Source organism: Vicugna pacos, chromosome 22, assembly GCF_048564905.1.
Source record: "Vicugna pacos chromosome 22, VicPac4, whole genome shotgun sequence".
Lineage (NCBI taxonomy): Eukaryota > Metazoa > Chordata > Mammalia > Artiodactyla > Camelidae > Vicugna > Vicugna pacos.
The window spans coordinates 31367022-31388766 of NC_133008.1; the positions used below are offsets into that span (position 1 = coordinate 31367022).

The 21745-nt window shown below is 62.7% G+C and overlaps 1 protein-coding gene across 4 annotated transcripts in view; it reads left to right on the forward strand.

The window, feature by feature from the left end:
* Positions 1-21409, forward strand: part of DOT1L (DOT1 like histone lysine methyltransferase) — a 73426-nt gene extending 52017 nt beyond the window's left edge. For 3 of the 4 annotated variants that reach the window (XM_072948044.1, XM_072948043.1, XM_072948045.1), the window contains 20 exons: positions 853-921; positions 1303-1409; positions 1684-1725; positions 2601-2690; positions 2776-3010; positions 3295-3408; positions 4210-4301; positions 4734-4835; positions 5118-5255; positions 5612-5737; positions 6573-7057; positions 7182-7317; positions 7607-7753; positions 8959-9088; positions 9667-10241; positions 10344-10549; positions 15178-15242; positions 15487-16398; positions 17125-17740; positions 19134-21409. In XM_072948044.1, the coding sequence (XP_072804145.1) occupies positions 853-921; positions 1303-1409; positions 1684-1725; positions 2601-2690; positions 2776-3010; positions 3295-3408; positions 4210-4301; positions 4734-4835; positions 5118-5255; positions 5612-5737; positions 6573-7057; positions 7182-7317; positions 7607-7753; positions 8959-9088; positions 9667-10241; positions 10344-10549; positions 15178-15242; positions 15487-16398; positions 17125-17705 (4352 nt within the window). In that variant the 3' untranslated portion in view covers positions 17706-17740; positions 19134-21409. The remainder of the gene's footprint in view (positions 1-852; positions 922-1302; positions 1410-1683; positions 1726-2600; positions 2691-2775; positions 3011-3294; positions 3409-4209; positions 4302-4733; positions 4836-5117; positions 5256-5611; positions 5738-6572; positions 7058-7181; positions 7318-7606; positions 7754-8958; positions 9089-9666; positions 10242-10343; positions 10550-15177; positions 15243-15486; positions 16399-17124; positions 17741-19133) is intronic. The other variant, XM_072948046.1, reaches the window with a different exon arrangement.
* The last annotated feature ends 336 nt before the right edge of the window (positions 21410-21745 follow it).

A 21745-nucleotide genomic window follows, 5' to 3' on the forward strand; every position in this document is an offset into this window, starting at 1 on the left:
GCTCTGAGCTCCCACGGCGCCCCGTGGGCGGGGCACCCCTCCTGGACAGGTGTCTTTCCTGCTTCCCCCACCCCATGTCCTGTCACCACAGCTCCCAGGAGGCCCCCAGTGCCATCCTCACCTCATCCACTGCATGAGAGGGGTGTCGGTCCCTCAGTTTTGTTATGAAACATTTCAAGCAAACAAGAGTTGAAAGTACCACCATCACAGAGCCAGATAGTCGCCAGGTGGCCTCAGCGCTGATGGCTGCGTGTCTGTGCGTGAGTGTGTGTGTGCGTGTGTGCACCTGGACGCGCCCTGACTTCTGCACTTGACGTGGGACCTTACCATCGTTTCACTCTCACGTTTGACTCTCTGTGTCTCGTTCTGGGAGGCGTGGGCCGGCGGGTGGCGGTGTGCCTGTGACCGTGTCTCCTGTAGCCTGTGCCGCGGCCCCGGAACCGCGCTGCGAGCGTGGCCATGTCCGTGCAGGGCCCTGGGGCGAGAGCCTGGGAAGACTGGTCAGGGCTGTTCTGCTCCCCAGCCCGGCCAGGTTTTGTCCGTCTGTCTGTCCACGTGGGTCAGGGCCCAGTTCCCCCGGCGTCCTTTGAGTCTGGTGCATCTGCACAACACGGAAGTGCGGAGGGGCCAGCAGACTGCGTGGCCTCGAGCCGGCCTTGCAGGAGCATGGGGCCGGGTGGCACATACATGGCGGCGCAGTTTGTGCTCCCACCAGATCCGGACGGCCTCGGCCCCTCCGCCGAGTCCGTGTTCAGGGCTCTTGCTCCTGAGCTTGCTCCTCGCACCTTCCAGAAGTGGGCCGCGTCAGGCTTGCTGGCCAGCAGCGGGCCCTGAGCGCCTTCTGTGTTTCAGGTGGCAGAATCGTGTCTTCGAAGCCCTTTGCACCTCTGAACTTCAGAATCAACAGTAGGAACTTGAGCGGTAAGTGCCTCGTGCCGCTTGTTACTTCCAGGCGCGATATGAAGCGTCTGACGCGGGTTGACAAGGGGCCCCCAGCCCTGGGACCCCAGGCGCCTCCCAGGCCCCAGAGGGTGTGGAGTGGGCCCGTCCTGAGAACTGCAGCGCCCGCGGACCTGGCCCGGGCCCCGGGGCATGAGCAGCAGCTGCGCCGCAGGCCTGAGCTGAAGTGGTGGGACTCGGGAGTGGGGCTGTGCCTGTGGGCTCTGGGCACTGGGCGTGCCCTGGTGCTCGCCATCCCGCTCTGTGCGCTTGCTGCCGGGGTCCTGGGCCCTGTGCCCCGGGTCGGGGGTTGGGGGTGGGGGCAAGCCGCCCGGGACCCTGACCTGCGCCCGCTGTGCGCAGACATCGGCACCATCATGCGCGTCGTGGAGCTCTCGCCGCTGAAGGGCTCGGTGTCGTGGACGGGGAAGCCGGTCTCCTACTACCTGCACACCATTGACCGCACCATAGTGAGTGTCCACGTCCAGCCTCCCCGGCCTCTGCCCACCTCCCTGGCGGGGCCGGCCACAGCGCAGGTGCGGGGCCTCGTGTCCTCCCTTTGCGCCCTCAGCTTCACGGGGGGCAGGGGCGCCCCTCCATCCCGGGAGGCCAGCCGCGCCTGCACCCGCGCCCAGCGGCTCACGCACGGGGCGGCTCCTGCTGTTGGCAGGTCTGGGCTGCCGCCCTTGTCTGGGTGGGCCTTCCCCTGAGCGCAGCTGAGACCTCTTCTTTTTCCATTTTCAGCTTGAAAACTATTTTTCTAGTCTGAAAAATCCAAAACTCGGGGTAAGTTTGTATATTTGTCCCTGACCTCACTCTGTGAGCTGCCAACCCGGCCGACGCGCGGGTCTGGGAGCTGCGCCCTCCCAGCGGTGTCAGCTGGGCCGCGCTTCTGGGGAAGCGTTTCAGGGGAAATAGGTTGAGCGAGTTACAGCCTTTGATGGCATCTTGGTGATGTGACTGGGGGACCAGTGCCGAAGTCCAGGCCTTGGGTGTGGGGAGCAGCCCCCTCAGGGCCCAAATCCGACCTTGTGGTCTGGCCGCCCGGTGCCTGGCTGCCCGGTGCCTGGCTTCCCCTAGTGTCTGGCCCCAGAGCTAGCCTCCTGCAGCCTCACGGTCCCTTGTCAGTTTCTCTCCGAGCCTCATGGGACATGTGTCCAAATGTCCTTGTTTTTGGAGGCTCAGACAAGCACATGAGCCTGAAAGGACCTCCTCGGCAGCGGCCAGTGCCAGCCGCTGGGTGTGTGTGTCCCGCCTGCCAAGCAGGGGTGCCTGGACCTCGATGGGATGACTGCCACCCCAACCTGGGATGCAGGGCGGCCTCGCTGGCTGCACTGTGCTCCTTCCCCTTAACCGTGGGACCCCAGTGACCTTCATCAGAGAGCAAGTGCGCTCGTGGGCAGAGGCCCCTCAGCGGAGAACAGCCTTGGGGACCACCCGCTGAGAGGAGGGGAGGCTGCATCCCTACCCCAAGGGTCTCCGTCTTTATTTCATTTCCTCACCCAAGATCCACACTGTCTGCTCACCCAGGCCTGGCTTCCCTGGGCCTTGATGTCCCTCCCTGTGCAGCGGGCAGGGTGGAGGGTTGGCATGACCAGAGCCGGGCCCTCAGGGCAGGAGGGTCCAACAACTCAGGGGACATGCCCCGTGCTTGCTTCCAGGAGGAGCAGGAGGCCGCGAGGCGCCGGCAGCAGCGAGACAGCAAGAGCAGCACGACCACGCCGACCAAGGCGCCCGCGGACACCCCGGTGGTGAGCCCCTGCCCTCGCCCCAGCCCGGGGGGCGCCCACCTGGGAGGGCCCGGGGCGGCGCCCATCCTCACCTGGCTTCCGCTAGGACTCGGGCGCTGAGGAGGAGAAGGCCGGGGCGGCTGCTGTCAAGAAGCCGTCTCCCTCTAAGGCCCGCAAGAAGAAGTTGAACAAGAAGGGCCGGAAGATGGCAGGCCGCAAGCGCGGGCGCCCCAAGAAGATGAGCGCCGCCAACCCCGAGCGCAAGCCCAAGAAGGCCCAGGGCGCCCTGGACCTGCTGCACGCCCAGGCCGTGTCGCGGGCGGCGTCGCCCTCGCCGCAGGGTGAGCAGCCGCGCAGGACCCTGGGCACCTCTCCCGTCCCTTTCCTGCCCTGGCACAGCCAAGGGCAGTCCCGGCGGGGCTGTGACCCGCACGCTCAGAGGCCACTACTGGGGGCACCAGGGCGCTTGTCTTGGCTTCTCAAAGGGTGCGGCTCAGCTCTGGTGCTCACGGGCTCCGGGAGCCGTATTGAGTCTTATGGTTAGAAGGCTGGAGGGGTCCCAATCCGGGACCCCCCGCCTCTGGGACAGCCGTCTGCAGAACATGACGCCACTGTCCCCCCACAGATGCACACAGGCCACCTCACAGCCCGTTCTACCAGCTACCTCCCAGCGTGCAGCGGCACCCTCCCGAGCAGCTGCTGCTGGCACCCACCCCACCCGCACTGCAGAAGCTGCTAGGTGAGCGGCCGCGCGGGGTCCGCGCTCGGTCCCCCTCGAGGCTCGGCAGGAGGTGCGGGGTGGGGAGCTGCTCGCTCATCTGCCACCCCATGGAGCCCCGGCTATGCGGCTGTCCACACCAGGGGCCCTGGTGCTCGGGCTCGTCCTGCCCGGTGGGCCTGCGCTTCCGGGTCAGCGGGGCTTGTGCTGTCTTCTGAGCCCGAGGCCCTGTCCCAGGGGTGTCCGGGAGCATTGGCGGCCATCACGACCAAGGCTCTCAGTGTTGAGAGGGTGGGGCTGGGGAGCCACTCCACACCCCACTGTGCCCAGAGCGTCCCCAGAGGGTGGCCGGGCCTCTGTGTGTGCTGTGCTGGGGGTGCCCCATCAGGGCCGAGCCCGGTGCCACGCAGGGGCAAGTGAGGCCCTGCCCTGCTTAGCTGGGCAGGGGCTCACCTTGCTGAGCCCGAGGCCGTGCTCAGCTCCCTGGCTCTTTAGAGATGAGGGAGCCCCTTTGAAACTCTGGGCGCTGTAAGTCTCCCTAGCTCAGCACCAGTGGGGCGTGTTTACTGAGAATGTTGGCAGATTTGGTGACTGGAAGCCACGTGTCCTTGGGGAGGAAGGAAGCCTGGGCTGTGACGGCAGGGGTGCGAGGGACACATGGGAGGGGCAGGCACAGGCATGGGTGGGACACCAAGGCTGTGTGGGGACAAAGACCCTGGAGTGAGGCTGCCACGGTGTGGCAGCAATGGGTAGCAATGGCCTCGCTGGAGCCTTCGGCAGGAGTCCTCTGAGCTGAGGCCTATCGCTTGGCTGTGCTTGTAGAATCCTTCAAGATTCAGTACTTGCAGTTCCTGGCCTACACAAAGACTCCTCAGTACAAGGCCAACCTGCAGCAGCTGCTGGACCAGGAGAAGGTGCGCGTGCCGGGCCCAGGGCTGTGTCCACGTTCCCACCACCAGGGCTGCGGGTGGTCGGAGGGGCACCTCACCCCACCCCCCACAGGGCCCAGTGGCCCTGAGGGCTGAGCCGGCCGGGCCTCGCTGTGACTGCTAGGGCCCCAGGACCAGGTGCCCCACGTGGGGAGCTGTCTCTGGGTGGCGCTCAGAGCAGGGTCATGGGGCGTGGTCAGGCCCAGTGCGGGCGTCCTGAAGCATGAGGCCTGTGGCCCCTCATAAACAAGTCGCCCTGCAGCGCCGTGTAGTGCTCCCCTGCCAGGGAGTCCTGATGCCAGGGTGGGTGGCCCCATCTCTGTGTCAATCCTCATCAGTGAGGCAGGCCACGAGCACCCTCCTTCTGGCCTCTGGGGGCCAGGGGACAGGCCTCCGCTCACGGCCCCCGATCCTCAGGAGAAGAATGCCCGGCTGCTGGGTGCTGCGCAGCAGCTGTTCGGCCACTGCCAGGCTCAGAAGGAGGAGATCAAGAGGCTCTTCCAGCAGAAACTGGACGAGGTAGGGATCCCGCTGCCCTGGGCCGCGTGAGGCCAAGTGGATGGCCCACTCACGGGACTGGGGGAGTGGGACCCGGGAACCGGGGCCCAGCGCGGACTGCCGGGGTCAGGAGGACCGATGGCCATTCTGGTGCTTTTGATTTTGCCAGTCTCCCTGATGGAGAGCCTGGAAGCTGGGGTACAGTCAGGGCCGGTCCCCGCTCAGCCCCAGGGGGCTCACCCCCACCCTTGCCCGCATCCCCCCACTCCCTGAAAGCCCGCCTTTGCCGTCGTGTGTCCTCAGCTGGGAGTGAAGGCGCTGACCTACAACGACCTGATCCAAGCGCAGAAGGAGATCTCGGCTCACAACCAGCAGTTGAGGGAGCAGACGGAGCAGCTGGAGAAGGGCAACCGGGAGCTGAGGAGCCAGAGCCTGCAGCTGGTGCGCGGTGGGGCGGGGCGACCCTCTGCCCACAGTGCCAGGCTCCTTAGTGAGCTCACTCCCCCGGGCCCCATCCCATCCTTCAGGTGTCCCTCACCTTGCTTCCGGCGGAGCCTTCCCTCCTGGGGAACCCACGCTCCTCCTTGGGCCACCACCTCGGCTTGGCCTTCAGGTGCCCTCAGGGACACCTCCAGGATGCCTGGCACGTCTCTACTCTCAGAGCCCAGCAATGGGCAGAAAGCAGACCCCTCTGCTGGGCAGGCACCCCAGGGGCTCATCCCGCCCTCCCCCGGCCGCGTAGCCTCGGGTTGGGCAGCCTCACCGGGGCTCACGACCACAACGCCCCGTCCCCACAGCTCAAGGCTCGGTGCGAGGAGCTAAAGCTGGACTGGGCCACGTTGTCCCTGGAGAAGCTGCTGAAGGAGAAGCAGGCCCTGAGGAGCCAGATCTCAGAGAAGCAGAGGCGCTGCCTGGAGCTGCAGGTGGGGCCAGTGGGGGCGGCTGGGCCCCAGCTCGGGCGGTGGGGTGCCTCGGGTGTGGTTCTGAACCTCAGGCTACCTGGATTCCCTGTGCCTGAGCCCGGAACTGCCACCGGGGGGCTGCATCTGCCCCCCGGGAGGGGCCCGTGCCTTGTGCTGCTGGGGCTGTGCGTTCGCCGAGGCCAGGGCAGCGAGAAGAAGCTGCGGGAGGGAGGACGCAGCAGGGCCTGGAGGTCTGTCTCCTGCTGCCACCTCAGCGCCCGGCAAGACTGCAAGGAGGGCGGCTGTCTGCCGGCCTGCCTCCTGGCATCCTGTGTCCCCGCTCCAGGTTTCAGCTCTCCTGGTCTCTGGACCCTCAGGGTTCTTATCACTACAGGAGGCCCTGTGGGGACTTTGTCTACACTGAAGGCCCCTTTCGAGGATATTTCCTTGAGAACGCTCCCCAAAGTAGACGTGGGAATGGCTTAGGTCTGGGATACGGGGCCCAGCTGCTTTCAGAGGGGCCTGGCCAGGGCCTTTGGCCCGCTGAGCCCACCCACTGGGTGGGTAGAAAGGAGGCTTGCTGCCCTCGTCCCCAGAGCAGGTCCCACGTGCAGAAGGGTTCTGGCCTTCCTGTGTCATTGAAAGGGGGGTCATTGTAGGGAAAAGCCAGACGGAGAAGACACTTCCCACCCCACCCCAGCCAGTGGGGTTCCCAAGGTCTGAAGTTCATGGCTGGCCGTCGGCTCCCTCACCGAGAGCTGGCCCGCGTCCCTCTCGCTCTCCTGGGATGACCTGCTGGTGGGTTGCTGGGCAGGGCTGGGCCCCCCGCCGGCCTGATGCCGTCTCTTTCCCCCAGATCAGCATCGTGGAGCTGGAGAAGAGCCAGCGGCAGCAGGAGCTCCTGCAGCTCAAGTCCTGCGTGCCGCCCGACGATGCTCTGTCCGGGCAGCTGCGTGGGAAGGGCGCCCTGGGCCGGGAGCTGGAGGCCGAGCCCAGCCGGCTGCACCTGGAGCTGGACTGCGCCAAGCTCTCCCTGCCGCACTTGAGCCGCGTGAGCCCAGAGCTCTCCGTGAATGGCCACGCAGCCGGCTACGAGCCGTGCAGTGCGCTTAGCCGGCCCTCGACCAAGCAGGATGCCCCCCAGTGCCTGGCATGCCCCCTGGACCGGGAGGTGGTGCCCTGCGCCCCTGGCCACGGCGGCCGGCCGAGGCTAGAGAAGCTGCCTGGCCTGGCGCTGCCCGACTACGCCCGGCTCTCCCCCGCCAAGCTGGTGCTGAGACGCCACCTGAGCCAGGACCATGCGGCCAGCGGCAAGGTGGCCACTGGCGAGCCGCACCCGCGGTGAGTGCGGGGCCCCGTGGTGTCTTCCAAGTGGGAGCTTGTCAGTTTGGAAGAGGTTTGGAAGCACCAAACCACGGCCGTAGGGGCTTCCCCAGGAAGTTGACGGGGCCGTGTCTCGTTTCAGAGCTGAGCACGCCAAGGAGAACGGCCTCCCGTACCAGAGCCCTGGCCTCGCCAACGGCATCAAGCTGAGCCCCCAGGACCCTCGGCCCCCCTCCCCCGTGGCCTTACAGATGGCAGGGGAGAAGGGCAGTGAGAAGGTGAGGCCAGGGCCCGTGGGGGTGGGCAGGGAGGGCGGGTGTGAGGCGACTTCGCCCACCCAGAGGTCGGTCTCTGGGGCCAGAAAGGAGAGGGCAGTGGGAACCTCAGCAGGAGGGTGAGAGCGTGAGGCCTGATGGCTGGATGGATGCTGGGGGCCCGCAGTGGGGGGATGCTTCTGGGACGCCAGGGGCCCTGGCCCATGGTTGGAGGGCTGCCGTGTCCCTCAGGCAGTCCTCGGGGCACGGGGTCTCCTGGGCAGTGGGAGCAGGCCATCTGGTGTGTCGGCAGGGACTGAAGGAACGTGCCCACGGCAGCAGCGGGGAGGCCATCACCAGCCTTCCCGTCAGCATCCCGCTCAGCACGGTGCAGCCTAGCAAACTGCCCGTCAGCATCCCCCTGGCCAGCGTGGTGCTGCCCAGCCGTGCCGAGAAGGCGGTGAGTGCCGGCCACGGGCCGACCTGGCGTCCCCGGGGGGGGGGGGGGGTGTCTTCGTCCCTTTTGTCAGACAGCACACGGTCAGGTCTCGAGCATCCCGCAGTGCCCGGCGACGCAAGGACGTGCGGCTTCCGGAGTCGGTTACAGTGACGTTGCGCCTTTTCTATCTTAGATCTTTTTTAGTGAAAGGTAACGTGTGCGGGTGGAGTGGGAATGAAACTTCCAGATTCTGTAGAAGCTTCCCTCTTCTCGTCCACACTTGGCATTTTGCTACACAGGGTAGACTTGGAGATGAAGTTTTTGTACAGAGCAGGCTGTTTTCTGTGTTTACAGAGCCGTCGCCCACGTAGAGCTCAGCCACCTAAAGTATGCTGGGCAGTGGGTTCTGGTGCATTCACCAGTCAGGCAGCCACCTCCAAGTCCAGAACATTCCCCCACCCCTAAAGGAAGCCCCAGCCCCGTCAGCAGTCGCCCTCACCCCCTCCCCCAGCCCCTGACAGCCAGGAGCCCCTCCTTGTGTCTGGGGACTGGCCTGTTCCGGACGCCTCACATCCATGGACTCACACACTGTGTGTCCTTCTGTGTCTGCTTCTCTCGCTGAGCACCGTGCTCTCAGGGTCCGGCCCCGTGGGAGCGGGTGTCAGGGCTGCTCTCCTGGTCATGGCTGAGGGATGCCCCGTGTGTGGCGGGATGCGGTCTGTGTGCCCACTACCTTTCAGTGAGTGCTAGGGGAGAAGGTACAGCGCTGGGGCAGAGCACGTGCCTGGCTTGCATGCAGTCCTGGGCTCAACCCTCAGTGCTTCTGTTTGAAAAATAAAGAAATGAATCTAAATACGTATTCCCATCCCCAAAATAGACCAAAAAAAAAACAAAACTTTTCGGTGAAGGTCGTGAGCACACTGCTGTGGACGAGAGTGGGCAAGTTTTGCATGGACACTTGTTTTCGTGTGGCTTCAGGTGGGCAGGGAGTGGCCGGTCAGGTGTGACTGCAGCCCTCACTGCTCTCTCTGCACGTGCACCCCGGCCCAACGTTGGCCCGTTAGCCAGAGCAACCCTTTAGAACCGAGGTCAGACACCTGTCCCTCACCGTGTCAGGACGTCCTGGTGGCTGCCCACCGTGCCACCACCCTGTGCTCCCTGCCCCGGGCCCCGGTCCTCCACCAGCAGTCCTGGCCCAGCCGACAGCGTGCGATTTCTCCCCACAGAGAAGCACCCCCAGCCCTGTGCCGCAGGCCCGGGAGGCCTCGTCCACGCTGGAAAAGCAGATGACTGCTAACGCCCACAGCACCGGGGGCAGCACTGCTGGGAGCAAAAGCCTCGCCCTGGCCCCTGCAGGTGAGTGCCCTCCTGCTCCTGTGGTGGCCCGCGCAAGGCCAGCCCAGCTGTCCCAGGGTCAGGCCCCTAGGGACGCCAGGTTGGGTTCAGCTGGCCCCTCTCCTCCGGCCATGCGGTCTGAGCCGCATGGTGAGCCCTGGGGGTCAGGGACGCTAGGCTGCTCCACCCCGCCCCGCCCCGCTCATCTGGCCACGTCCAGCCTGGGCCTACGCCGGCCCCCTGGGTGGCAGTGTCCTCGTCAGACTGGGTCCAGCCGGGTCCTGGTCCTCAGAGAGCACTGGCTGAGACTTGCAGGCGGGGCCAGGGGTGCGCTCAGCCCAGCTCCGCAGCCAAAGTGCCCGCGCCCGTCGGGTGGGGGTGGGGGTATGTGCTGGAAGGCTGCTCACTTGCCGTGAGACTGCGCTCTTCACGCTCCGCTGCACTGGCGTGGGGGTCGCCCCACAGCGGGCAGCGTTGTAGGGAGGCCCTGCGGCCTCTGACCGTCCCTTGTTCCCCCACCCACCTGTCCTCGCCCAGACCTGAGCGGCCCCAGGTCTCCTGGACAGGCTCGCCTGAGAAAGCCGCATCCTTCCCGGCAGGCTTTGCATACACCGGCTCGGTGGCCATCAGTGGGGCCCTGGCAGGCAGCCCGCCCCTCGCCCCTGGAGTTGAGCCCCCCGCCTTGGACGAGTCTTCTAGCTCCGGAAGCCTATTTGCGGCCATGGGGTCCCGCAGCTCCACCCCGCAGCACCCCCCCTTGCTGGCGCAGCCCCGCAGCTGCGGCTCGGCCTCGCCTGCCCCCCAGCTCTGCACCAGCCCCCGGCTCGGCCCCACCCAGGGCCCACTCCCCGACAGCAAAGGGGACCTCCCCTCCGAGGCTGGCTTCTCGGACCCCGAGAGCGAAGCCAAGAGGAGGATCGTCTTCACCATCTCGGCTGGTGCCAGCAGCTCCAAGCAGTCGCCTTCCAGCAAGCACAGCCCTCTGCCCTCAGGCACCCGCGGGGACGGCGGCCAGAGCCACGGGCAGGACAGCCGCAAGCGGGGCAGGAGGAAGCGGGCCTCGGCAGGGACCCCCAGCCTGAGTGCAGGCGTGTCCCCGAAGCGCCGGGCCCTGCCGTCCGTTGCTGGCCTCTTCACCCAGTCTTCGGGGTCCCCCCTGAACCTCAACTCCATGGTGAGCCATGAGCTGTGTGGGTGGTGCGGGCAGGGGAGCCCCGGAGAGCACTGGCCAGTGCTCCAGGCCTGCTGACAGGCTGTGCGTGTGACGATCCCTCAGGTCAACAACATTAACCAGCCTTTGGAGATTACGGCCATCTCGTCCCCCGAGAGCTCCCTGAAGAGCTCCCCAGTCCCTTACCAGGACAATGACCAGCCGCCGGTGCTCAAGAAGGAGAAGCCCCTGAGTCAGACCAATGGTGCCCACTACTCCCCACTGACCTCGGACGAGGAGCAGGGCTCCGAGGACGAGCCCGGCAGCGCCAGGCAAGTGGGGCCGAGGGAGGGCCCTGCTGGTCAGGCCACGGGACGGGCAGCTTCCAGCTGCTGCTGGGTGGTGGGCGTGTACCTTGGGGCTTTACCATGGCCCACCGGCCACCGTACCTTCCTCGGGTCACCTCCTGGATTATTCACCTTTACTTTGTAAGAAACAGCATGAAGGGCCCAGAGCGTCTGAGAGCGTCTTGCCTCCTGGGATGTGGTGTCCGCCTGTGTCCAGGGCAGGCCTGACCCTTGAGCCTACAGCTCCCGGGGCGGCAGTAGAGGGGGAGGGCAGCTGACCGCGCAGGAGAGCTGAGGCCGGCGCAGTCCCTCACCCTGCCCCACGCCCTGCCCGTCTCTCGGTGAGGGGCCTTGCCCTCCTTCATTGTTGGGGTTTGCAGCCTTGTTAGATGTGGCTCACAGAGCGCACCACCCATTTAAAGCACCTGACCCAGTGGGTTTTGATGTATTCGAGGGGTTGTGCAGATGTCACCACTGGGCCTTAGAACAGTGTCATCAGCTCGGAAAGAAGCCCCATGCCCCTGGCAGCCCCCCCCCCCAGCCCTGCCCCACCTCCGACCCCTGTCTCCGTGGCCCTGGCCCCTCCAGGGGCGGCCTGTGCGTGGGCTCAGGCCGTGCTCGTCCTTCTGGGCCTGGGTCTCTCCCGAGCAGCGTGTCCTCCAGCCCCGTCCACGTGCAGCAGGTGTCAGGACAGCCTTCCGTCCACCCTGTGGACGGGCCGCGTGTGTGCACCCGTCATCTGTCCACGGGCTCTTAGGCTGCCTACAGCTGTCAGCTACTGTGAAGCATGATGCTGTGCACATCTGCATATGCGTGTTTGTTTGAAAATATGTTTTGAATTCACCCGGTACCTAGGAGTGGGGCTGCTGCGTTACACGGGGAGTCTATGTTGACCTTCACGAGGAGCCACAGGCTGCTTCCCACTGCAGCTGCCCCCTATGCCAGCGGAGCCCCAGGGGCAGCTTCTCCACATCCTCCCAGCGTTTGTTATTTCCTGGGTTTCTTTTTTGCATTTCTTTAAACTTCATTTATGTATGTATTTTGTAGCATCGTATTTTTTAAGTTGAAGAATAGCTGACGTACAGGGTTACATGTTAACAGGTGTGTGATATAGTGCTTCACAGTTTTTACAGGTTGCACATTTACAGTCCTTACAAAGCACTGGCGCCGCCCCCCACGCCGTACAGCGCTTCCTTGCAGCTTGTTCACCCCTGATAGTCCCCACCTCTTGCTCCTCCCCCTCCGTCTTGCCCCGCCCCGCCCCTCCCCCCACGGGTAACCGCTCGTCCCTTCTCTGCATCTGTGAGTCTGCTGCTTTTCTGTTATATTCACTGGTTTGTTGTATTTTCTTAGATTCCGCATGTAAGTGGTCTCTTACAGTATTTGTCCTTCTTGGTCTGACTTACTTCACTCAGCACAGTGCCCTCCGAGACCATCCGTGCTGCACACCAAAAACTGATACAACATTTTAAATCAACTGTACTTCAATTAAAAAGCAAACAAACAGCCCGTTTAAAATACGGGCAGAAGAACTTAACTGACACTTTTCCAAAAGAAGAAATGCAGATGGCCAACAGGAACATGGAAAGTTGCTCAACATCACTGATGTCAGGGAAATGCAGATCAAAATCACAGTGAGACACCATCTCACACCTGTCAGAACGGCCATCATCACAAAGAACACAAATAACAAATGTTGGTGAGGGTGTGGGGAAAAGGGAACCCCTGTACACTGTTGGTGGGAATGTAAATTGGTGCAGCCACCATGGAAAACAACATGGAGGTTTCTCAAAACCCTGAAAATAGAACCACCATATGGCCCAGCAATTCCACTCCTGGGCATTTATCCAAGAAAAACAAAAACAGTAATTCAAAAAGATACATACACCCCGCTGTTAACAGCAATATCATTTATAATTGGCAAGATACGGAAGCATCCTAAGTGCACATCAACAGATACATGGATAAAGAAGATGTAGCACATTTACGCAGTGGAACACAACTCACCCATAAAAAAGAAGGATATTTTGCCATTTGTGGCTCTTCATTCACTTTTTTTTTTACTTCACAAGCCAGAATTTTGTAACTGGCATAAACATCTCCATTGCATCAAAAACAACAAAATACCCAGAAATAAACTTAAGCAAGAAGGTTACCTGTACTCTGAAAACTGTCAGACACTGATGAAGGAAACTGAAGATGATACAAAGAAATGGGAAGATATCTTGTGCTCTTGGAGTGGAAAAATCAACATTATCAAAGTGGCCACACCACCCAAAGCAATCCGCAGAGCCAGCGCGGCCCCGTCAAAGTACTCACGACGTTCCTCACAGAACTAGAACAAACAATTCCAGAATTTGTATGGAACCATGAAACACCCCAAACTGCCAGAGCAATCTTTTGTAGGTTTTTTTTTTTTTCCTCTCTCTCTTCTTTTTGTTCTCTCTTCTTGTGGTTTAATGACTAGAGAAGTTCCTTTAACATTTGTTGTAAAGCTGGTTTGGTGGTGCTGAATTCTTTTAGCTTTGGTTTGTGAAGCTTTTGATTTCTCCATCAAGTCTGAACAAGAGCCTTGCTGTAAGTTTCCCCTTTCATCACTTAAATGTATTGTGCCGCTTCCTTCTGGCCTGGGGAGTTCTCCTGAAACATCAGCTGATAACCTTACGGGCGCTCCCTTGTGTGTTATTTGTTGCTTTCCTCTTGCTGATTTTAATATTTTCTCCTCCTCAATTTTTGTCAGTTTGATGACCATGTGCCTGGGCGGGTTCCTCTCTGGGTTGGTCCTGTGTGGAGCTCTCTGCGCTCCCTGGACGTGGGTGACTGTTTCCTTTCCCAAGTCGGGGAAGTTTTTGGTTATTACCTCTTCGAAAGTTTTCTCAGGTCCTTTCTCTCCCTTTCCTCTTTCTGGGACCCCTATAATGTGAATATGGGTGAGCTTCATGTTGTCCCAGAGTTCTCTTAAGCTGTCCTCATTTCTTCTCATTCATTCTTCTGTTCTGCAGTAGTGATTTCCACTAATCTGTGTTCTAACTCACTGATCTGTTCTTCTGCCTCATTTAGTCTATTTTTGGTTCCTTCTAGTGTGTTATTTATTTCAGTGATTTTATTCTTCATCTCTGTGTGTTTTTTATATTTTCCAACTCTTTGCTGAAAACTTCGCTCTGTGCATCTGTACTCCTCTTGAATTCTCTGAACATCTTTGCCATCATTACTCTAAACTCTTTCTCTGATAAATTGCCTATCTCCTCATCACATTTCTTCTTCTGGGATTTCATCTTGTGCTTTGGCCTGGGAGATATTCCTCTGCCACCTCATATTGTCTGTCTTTCTATTTGTAGTTGTAGGCAGGTGAGTTGCATTTCTCGACCTTGGAGAGGTGGCCCTCTGTGGGAGACGTCCTGTGCGTCCCAGCAGTGCAGTCCTCTCTTGTCACCCAAGAGCCAGGGTCCAGCCGGTCCCAGGGTGGAGTCTGGCCTGTGTGTGTGGACTCCTTCCACAGGCTCTGGGATTGCTGTTTTCTTGTTTCTGGTGCCCGCCCCTGGTGGATGGGGCTTGTGCAGGTTCCCGGCAGGAGGAGCCGCCGCCTGCCCTCTGCTGGGTGGGGCTTGGTCCCGGACCTCTGGTGGGCAGGGTCCTGTCTAGGGGCCTTTGTGGCTCGGGAGGTCTGCCGACAGGTGGGGCTGTGCTCCCACCCTGTGTGGTGTCTGGCCTGAGGCTTCCCCACAGGCTGTTGGGTGGGGCTGGGTCTTGGCGCCAATGATCCAGTCAGGATGTCAGCCTCCGGGAAAGCTCATGTAGATGAACACTCCTGGAATGTCCGCCACCAGCTTTTACGTCCCCTGGGTGAGCCGCAGCCGTCCCCTGTGTCCCCAGGAGAATTTCCAAAACCAGCAGGCAGGCCTGGCCCAGGTTCCTGTGAAGTCACTGCGTCTGCCCTTGGACCTGGCGCTCACAAGATTCTGTGTGCGCTTCCCAAGAGTGAGGGAAGCGCACACAGAATCTTGTCTCTGTTTCCCCCAGTCCCGTGGGGCTCCCGGGGCCAAGCCCCGCTGGCCTTCAAAACCACGTGTCCTGGGGGCTCCTCCTCCTCCCAGCGCCCGAACCCCAGGCTGGGGAGCCTGACGTGGGGCTCAGAACTGTCCCTCCTGTGGGAGGGCCTCTGCGACTTCATGATCCTTCAGCCTGGGGGTCGCCCACCCGGGGGAGATGGGGCCCCATTATATCGCGAGCCCGCCCTCCTACCGTCCCGCTGTGGTGGAAGTTCTGGATTCTTTCGGGAATTGCGTCTCTGGAGGTCGTAATTCTTTGGGATGTTCCACGAAAATCCTGACACATGAAACACATGTTGTTCTGTAATTTGGCGCAACAGCTGACACCAGCTCCCTGGGGAGCAAGAGCTGTGTGCTAGCTGCCATGTATCCGCCACCTGCGGACGACCCGGTTTTGTAGAGCCTGAGAGAACATTTACCACGCAGACCGTTCAGTCTGGGACTCTTGTTCATCTGTGCGTGTTGTGAAGGGCTTCCCTGTTGCTCCGCCCAGCTCTCAGCTGGGTCCCCCGCTCCCGGGCCTCCTCCTGTCAGACACTCATCATTTCTTTTTTCTCTTGATAGAATTGAGAGAAAAATTGCAACAATCTCCTTAGAAAGCAAATCTCCTCCCAAAACCTTGGAAAACGGTGAGTATCAGTGCTGCCAGGCGCCTCAGTCCAGGCTCACCGGGACCTGACCGGGGTGGGGCCTCCAGTTCTGCCCCAGGGTGCTGGTAAATCGGGTGGGTCTGGTTCTCCACTCATATGCCCGCCCTCCCTCACCGGTCCAGGGTCCACCCTGTCCTCCCAAGGGGCTTTCTCTCACAGGGGAAGCTTCTCTCTGGACCCCTCAGCTTCCTCCCGGCCTCACAGCCACCTCCTTTCCCATCAGGTGGCGGCCTGGCGGGAAGGAAGGCGCCACCAGCCAGCGAGCCAGTCAATAGCAGCAAGTGGAAGTCCACCTTCTCGCCCATCTCCGACCTCGGCCTGGCCAAGGCGGCCGACAGCCCGCTGCAGGCCAGCTCCGCTCTGAGCCACAACTCCCTGTTCACTTTCCGGCCCAGCCTGGAGGAGCCTGGCTCGGCCGACTCCAAGCTGGCCGCCCACCCCAGGAAGAGCTTTCCGGCCGCCCTGCCGGGGGCAGGCGGGCTGAGCCCCAGCAGCCATCCTGCCAGTGGCTTCGCGCTGGGCGGGGGCCTGGCGGCCGACCTCAGTTTACACAGCTTCAGTGATGGTGCTTCTCTCTCCCACAAGGCCCCTGAGGCGGCCGGCCTGGGCGCCCCCCTGAGCTTTTCTGGCCCGCGGGGCAAGGAGGGCAGTGCCTCGGAAACTGGCCCTTTCGTGAACAAGAGGCAGCTGGACGGACTGGGCCCGAAGGGTGAGGGGGGCCTGCCCTCATGCGGGCCCCCGGACAAGGCATCACTGGCCCACAGCAAGGCGGGCAAGGCTCGTGACCGTGAGCCTGATGTCAAGAACGGCCACAACCTGTTCATGGCCGCGGCCGCCGCGCCCCCCGGGGGCCTCCTCAGCAGCCCAGGCCTCGCCTCGGCAGCATCCTCGGCGGGCAGCGCGGCCCCGGCCACCCAGGCTCACCGCCCCTTCCTGGGCGCCTTCGCCCCCAGCCCGCAGTTCGCGCTGGGCCCCATGTCCCTGCAGGCCAACCTGGGCTCGTCCGTGCTGCAGTCTCTGTTCAGCTCCGTGCCCGCCGCCGGCCTGGTGCACGTCTCGTCCGCCGCCACCAGACTGACCAACTCGCACGCCATGGGCAGCTTCTCCTCCGGGGTGGCCGGCGGCGCAGTTGGAGGTAGGCAGTGCCCTTCCAGCCGGCTGGGTCCCGAGGGACCTGCTGGGGGTCGAGACCTGGGCCGCACGCTGTCGCCGACGCCCTCCGGGACTGCTGGGTTTAACCACTGCTGTTCGCAGGTTCCCTTCCAGGCCCCTAATGGGGGAGAGGCCACGCCCGCATATCCCTTTGGGTCCACTTTGCACCCGCCACCTCGCTCCTTTTCACCCAACGCAGGTGTGACTGTCGTGTGGGCCGAGCACTCAGGCGTGAGTCGGCCTGTGCCAGGCTCTCTGGCTTGACGGCATCCCTCTTGCTTCTAGGGGAGCCGGCGCCGTGACCCGGGCCCTCCCTCCTCCCCGTGGAGGTCACCTGTCAGGCTTGACGCAGCCTGGGCTCCGGGCAGCCTCGGGGGCTGGCGCCAGGGAGGACGGGGGGCCGTGGTGCCACGCACACACCATGGCTCGTTCGGGGGTGGAGAGGAGCCACAGGCCGGGCCCGTCGCCACCGGCTCCTTGCTGGGCACAGGCGGGGAGACCCTGGCTCGCGCCTGGGAGCCGGGGGTGGGGGTGTGGCCTGGAGACGCGTGGCAGGTAAGTCCGGCGCCTGCCCCTGCTGCCTGCTGCTTCGCCCTGCACCCGTGGCGCTCGCGGAGCCGCGGCTGCCGTCCGCCCCTTTTCGTGCGCGCTTCTCTTGCTTGACGAGATGCCCGCCTGTTGAAGCTGAGTTTTTCTCTCCTGTTTGCAGGTGTCCTTAACCACGCGGTGCCTCCCGCCTCCGCTCACCCGTTCGGAGCCAGCTTCGGCAGTGGGGCTGCGTGTCGCAGCGCCACGCTGAGCTTAACCCCGCTGCAGGCGGTGTCCGGCACCCCGGCCTCTTCCTTTCAGGCCCCGTCCTCTGCGGAGCCGAGGCCGCCCCTGCCCCCTCCGCACCTGGGCCGGCCCCCTCTGGGGCAGCCCACCCTCCACGCACCCCCACCTCCTAACGCCGCCTTGCCTCCTCCCCCCGCGCTGCTCCCGGCTAACTCTGAGCCTGTGCTTCTGCAGAACCTCGCGCCCCTCCCGGCTAACCAAGCTTTCTTACCTGCTTCCTCTGCTGCCTCTCTGCCACCTGCTAACGCCTCTCTATCCATCAAGCTCGCCTCCCTCCCGCACAAGGCGTCCCGCCCCTCCTTCACGGTGCACCGCCAGCCCCTGCCCGGGCTGGCCCTGGCCCAGGCCACGCCCGTGATCCCGCAGGCCAGCTCCACGGGGCCACCCGCCGTGTGGGTTTCCCTTGGCATGCCGCCTCCGTGTGCCGCGCGCCTTGCGGGGGTTAAGCCGCGATAAAGACCTTGATTAGCTAGCAGTTCGTATTCTGTAAGGTAAGGCTAGAGCCCGACCAGGCGGCTGTATGAGAAACTGAACCGTCCTTCCTTCTGCAGAGAGCAGGCGGGCCCGCGGGGCTGCTCTCCTGCGGCGGGAGGTGCAGACGCCAAGAGCACAGGGAGGCAAGGGAGCCATGGCGGCCTGAGCACGCCACCAGGAGCCAGGGAGGGGCCCAGGAGGAGGTGGACGAGCCCAGCTTGAGCTGGCCGCCACCCTCAGGCTCGGTGTCTGCAGCAGCTGGGGACCCAGGCAGCTCCACTGTGGGTTCGTGGGGCAGCTTAGCGTCCATCCCAGCTTGGCCTTCTTTACGCTCTTGGGCCTTTCAGCCTGTTTCCTTGAATGTGCCTTGTAGGGTTTTAGGAAAATTCAATGCATTTAAGGCCCCTGGTACACAACGGGCCTTCAAAAAGCAGTGGTCATCTGCAAAACTCAGCTAGAGGTCCCTGCCTGCAGGAGCCCATGGGTAGCAGAGTGAGCCTGGCACCAGCTGTGGGAGGAACACCTGGCCGGTGGGCAATGCTTTGCAGGCATGGCCATGGCACAGCTCCTCCCACTTCTGAGCATGCCTGTGCATTAGGACTTCTGTGCGGGGTCAGCGGAGAACAGCGTAGGAAGGGCCCACTCTGGGGAGCTGGATGGGGCAGGGGCCTGCAAGGCCTTCAGGGAGGGTCGTGGTCGGCTCCTCTGTTGGCTTTGAGGCAGGGTTATGGGGCTGAGCCCCGGTGCCGCTGGCCTGGGAGAGCCCACAGTCCCGAGGGCTGACTGGGTGCCAGGGCCAGGCTCAGGGTCTGCCTGCCGTCCGCGGCCGTCTGTCGTGTGTTTAAGTGGAAACACACGTGAGGCCCCTGGAGTCTGATGGCCTCTTGACCAGGGTACAGGTCAGCAGACAGCCTTTCCTGAGGCTTGGGATGTGCTATGCCTCAGTCCTGTTGGACAAGCCCACAAGGTAGGGCGGCCTAGTGCATGGTGGCCTCACGCCCTCAGGGCAAGCATCACGTGGCCGGTACCAGCTTGGCATGGGTGGACGTGCACGTGGAGGTTGGGGTCAGGCCACAGCAGACACGGACGTGCAGGCGTGTCGGCGAGGCTGCCTGTAGGCCCTCCAGGAGCAGTGCCCAGCTTGGTGACCAGGGAGGGTCTTGGTTCCAAGGCTCCTGGGGAGGGGGGGAGGCCAGGACCCAGCCAGCACCCCACATGCGCTCGGAAGGGCCTGGGGACAGGGATCTCCTGCCTCTGACTGGGCCAGGGGCATGGTGCAGGGTCCTACAGCCACCAGGCTCATCCATCTGTCCGTCTGTAGGCGGCTCTGGTTCCCCAGCCTGGGGCAGCACCGGGCTTGTCCGAGTGAGGTGCTAACGCTGTACTGCTTCCTCCCATGCGTCTCTGCAGGTAACTAGGATTCCTACCTCAGCCGCGAGACTATGCAAGGCCGGGCCGGGCCGGCGAACGGACGGAGGCCAGAGACAGGTTCTACTGTGAATCAGCGCTGCGCAGACCTGCGGAGACGTCTTGCTGGGGCCTGGCTCCAGCCTGTACTGTTGATAGTTTTAGATAAAGTATTTATCGTTTTTTAAAAAGTATAAACAATTTTGACTTATTTTATTCCACCGAAGTCGTAAAGGCAACCTATTGAGAGATGTAAATACTATATACGAGAGGATCTATGTAAACACGCTCCCGAAGGACTGGCCCGCCAGCGGAGACGCCGACAGCCGGCCCGGTGCTATCTCGTCCCAGGCTCGCGCCTCCACGTTCTTGGTGCTGACTCTCGAGGTTGACTGACGCCAAAACCAGCCCTGGGAGCGTCTGCTCTATTTATTCCTGCCGCTCTTCCTATACCAAAGGCACCCGTCTCCAGGTCGAGGTGGCTCCTCAGAAAGGCCGCCCGCCCATCACTGTGAACGGCGCCCAGCAGACAGTCAGCCCTCGGGTCCGGGATCGCGCCTTTGGCATAGGAACGGCCAGGCAGCGCGGGCCGTTGGGCTGCAGTGGCGGAGCCTCCAGGAGGGGCCCCGTTCTGAGTGGTGCTTGTGAGGAGGGTCTGGTACCCGATTCCAGGGCCGGGCTGGCTCGTGTGACAAGTGCATTTACTTTTGTACGTCTTTGCTCGTCCTGGGTTCGTGCTGCAGCCCGCCCAGGGACGCAGGGGGCTAGTTGTGGGTGCCGGGTGTGTCTACAGGAGCGTCACGCTGACGGGTGACAGTATTTTATAGAGATGTGATGAAAATTTATAAATTTCATAGACTTGACTTCATTTATTTTTAGATTATATGACGAATGCACAGTAAACTAAAGAGGAAAAGGGAGAGAAGGAAGGGGAATCTTTCCATCTGCTCAGGTGCACAGCGACGCTGGCCCAGGGCCCAGCCAACAGCCCATGGCAGGGCGGCACTCGCCTGCGCTGACGGCCACGGCGGCGCTCGGGCAGGAGTGTGCCAGGGCCGCAGGGTGCTCTGTCCCTCCGGCACGGCTGCCTGCGGCCAGTAGTAGGTCCCTGGGCTGAGCAGTGTTGTCTGTGTGCCTCCCCAAAAAGCTCTCGGTCCCCTGAAAGGGCCGTTGGCCAAAGGTGCTGGCAGGGGGCCTGGACCCCGAGGTGGGTGCTCCAGAAAGGGCTGGGCGTAAGCGGTCAGAGCCCTGTCCTAAGGTGCTTGCCCCCAAGCGGCACCCATAAAGGAGTGCAGGAGGTGGGCCTTTGTGTGGGGATCCAACCAGGGCCTTCCCTAGCCTGGCCGCCACAACCCCACCCGCTCCAGATGCAGGCACCAGGGGCCCTCCACCTGCCTGGGACAGTCAGTGTGGTGGCCCAGGCCCCACTTGGCTTCCTGATCCCCAGGGCAGGTGTGGAGCTGGAGACCCTGTGGGATGCAGGCCACAAGGGCCACAGCAGGACAGCATCCTGCCCCCTGGTGTCCTCTGCACTCTTGTGGGGCAGGAGTCTAGGGTGGAGACTATGCCTCCCCTCCAGTGACCCCATACCCTTCCCTCCAGGTCGGTGCTCCCGATGCACAATGGTGCTGTCCTGGCCCCTGGCCCCCCAGCCCCCCTCCAAGAGGCTCCCTTCCCTGTGTCGGGCTCCCTAAAAAGCTGCAGGGCTGTGAGAAGTCCCACCTGGAACAAAGTGACACTGTACACAAACACTGCATCACCTCGGGGGCTGTGTGGCCGCCCGCCGGGCCACCCTGTCCTCCGCACGCACATGCGTGGGTCTGCCCCACAGCGGGCCCAGCTCCGCCGCCACCCCCTTGCCCACCCTTGCTCCCCGCCTGAGCTCAGCCACCGCCGGCCTCGGGAGGGGGGCGCTGGGGCAGGAGACCCCACTGCCGCTGTTGGCGCAGGTGCTCCAGGAGGTCTGACGGCTGCGGTCGCTTCGCTCAGGAAAACCTAACAACTAAGACGACCCTCCAGTCAGGAGGCGCAGCCTCCCCTCAGCTCTGACTTGTGACCTATTTAAGACCCACCGCCCCTTGTCTGCCCCGCCGTCCGCAGGACTGTTCCGTTTCCTTCCCAAGCCCGCGTCCCCACGCTGATCTGTAGCGCAGACGGGCTTGGCTTTGTCGTCCAGTAGCTTGTTGTTTCAGCGGGGGCGCTGCCCCTCCCTCCCTGAGGGAACCCCTGCACTGCACTTCCACCTCTGGACTCTAATAAAATACCTGTTTTCACTTGAACCTGGTCTGGTGTCAGCATTCCTTCCTGGTGGTGACACTGCCAGGCCCTGGAGACCCAGGGGGTCCCGGGCTGTGTTGGGGAGGGGGCCACGCCTGGCAGAAAGGAGAAGGGATGCCCCCAGCTCAGGGGGACCCAGCCTTACACCTGACTAGGTCAGGCCCACCCAGGGCAGCCAACTTCTTGATTAACTGAAACCAGCTGATCATGGACTTTAACACCACCTGCAAAATCCTTCCCAAGGCCCCACCTGCACTCAGACAGGCCTGTGAGCACCAGAGACCCTGTGGGGCGGGGCCCTCCTCCCTGCCTTTCCTATCTCTGGATTCGAGGCCTCC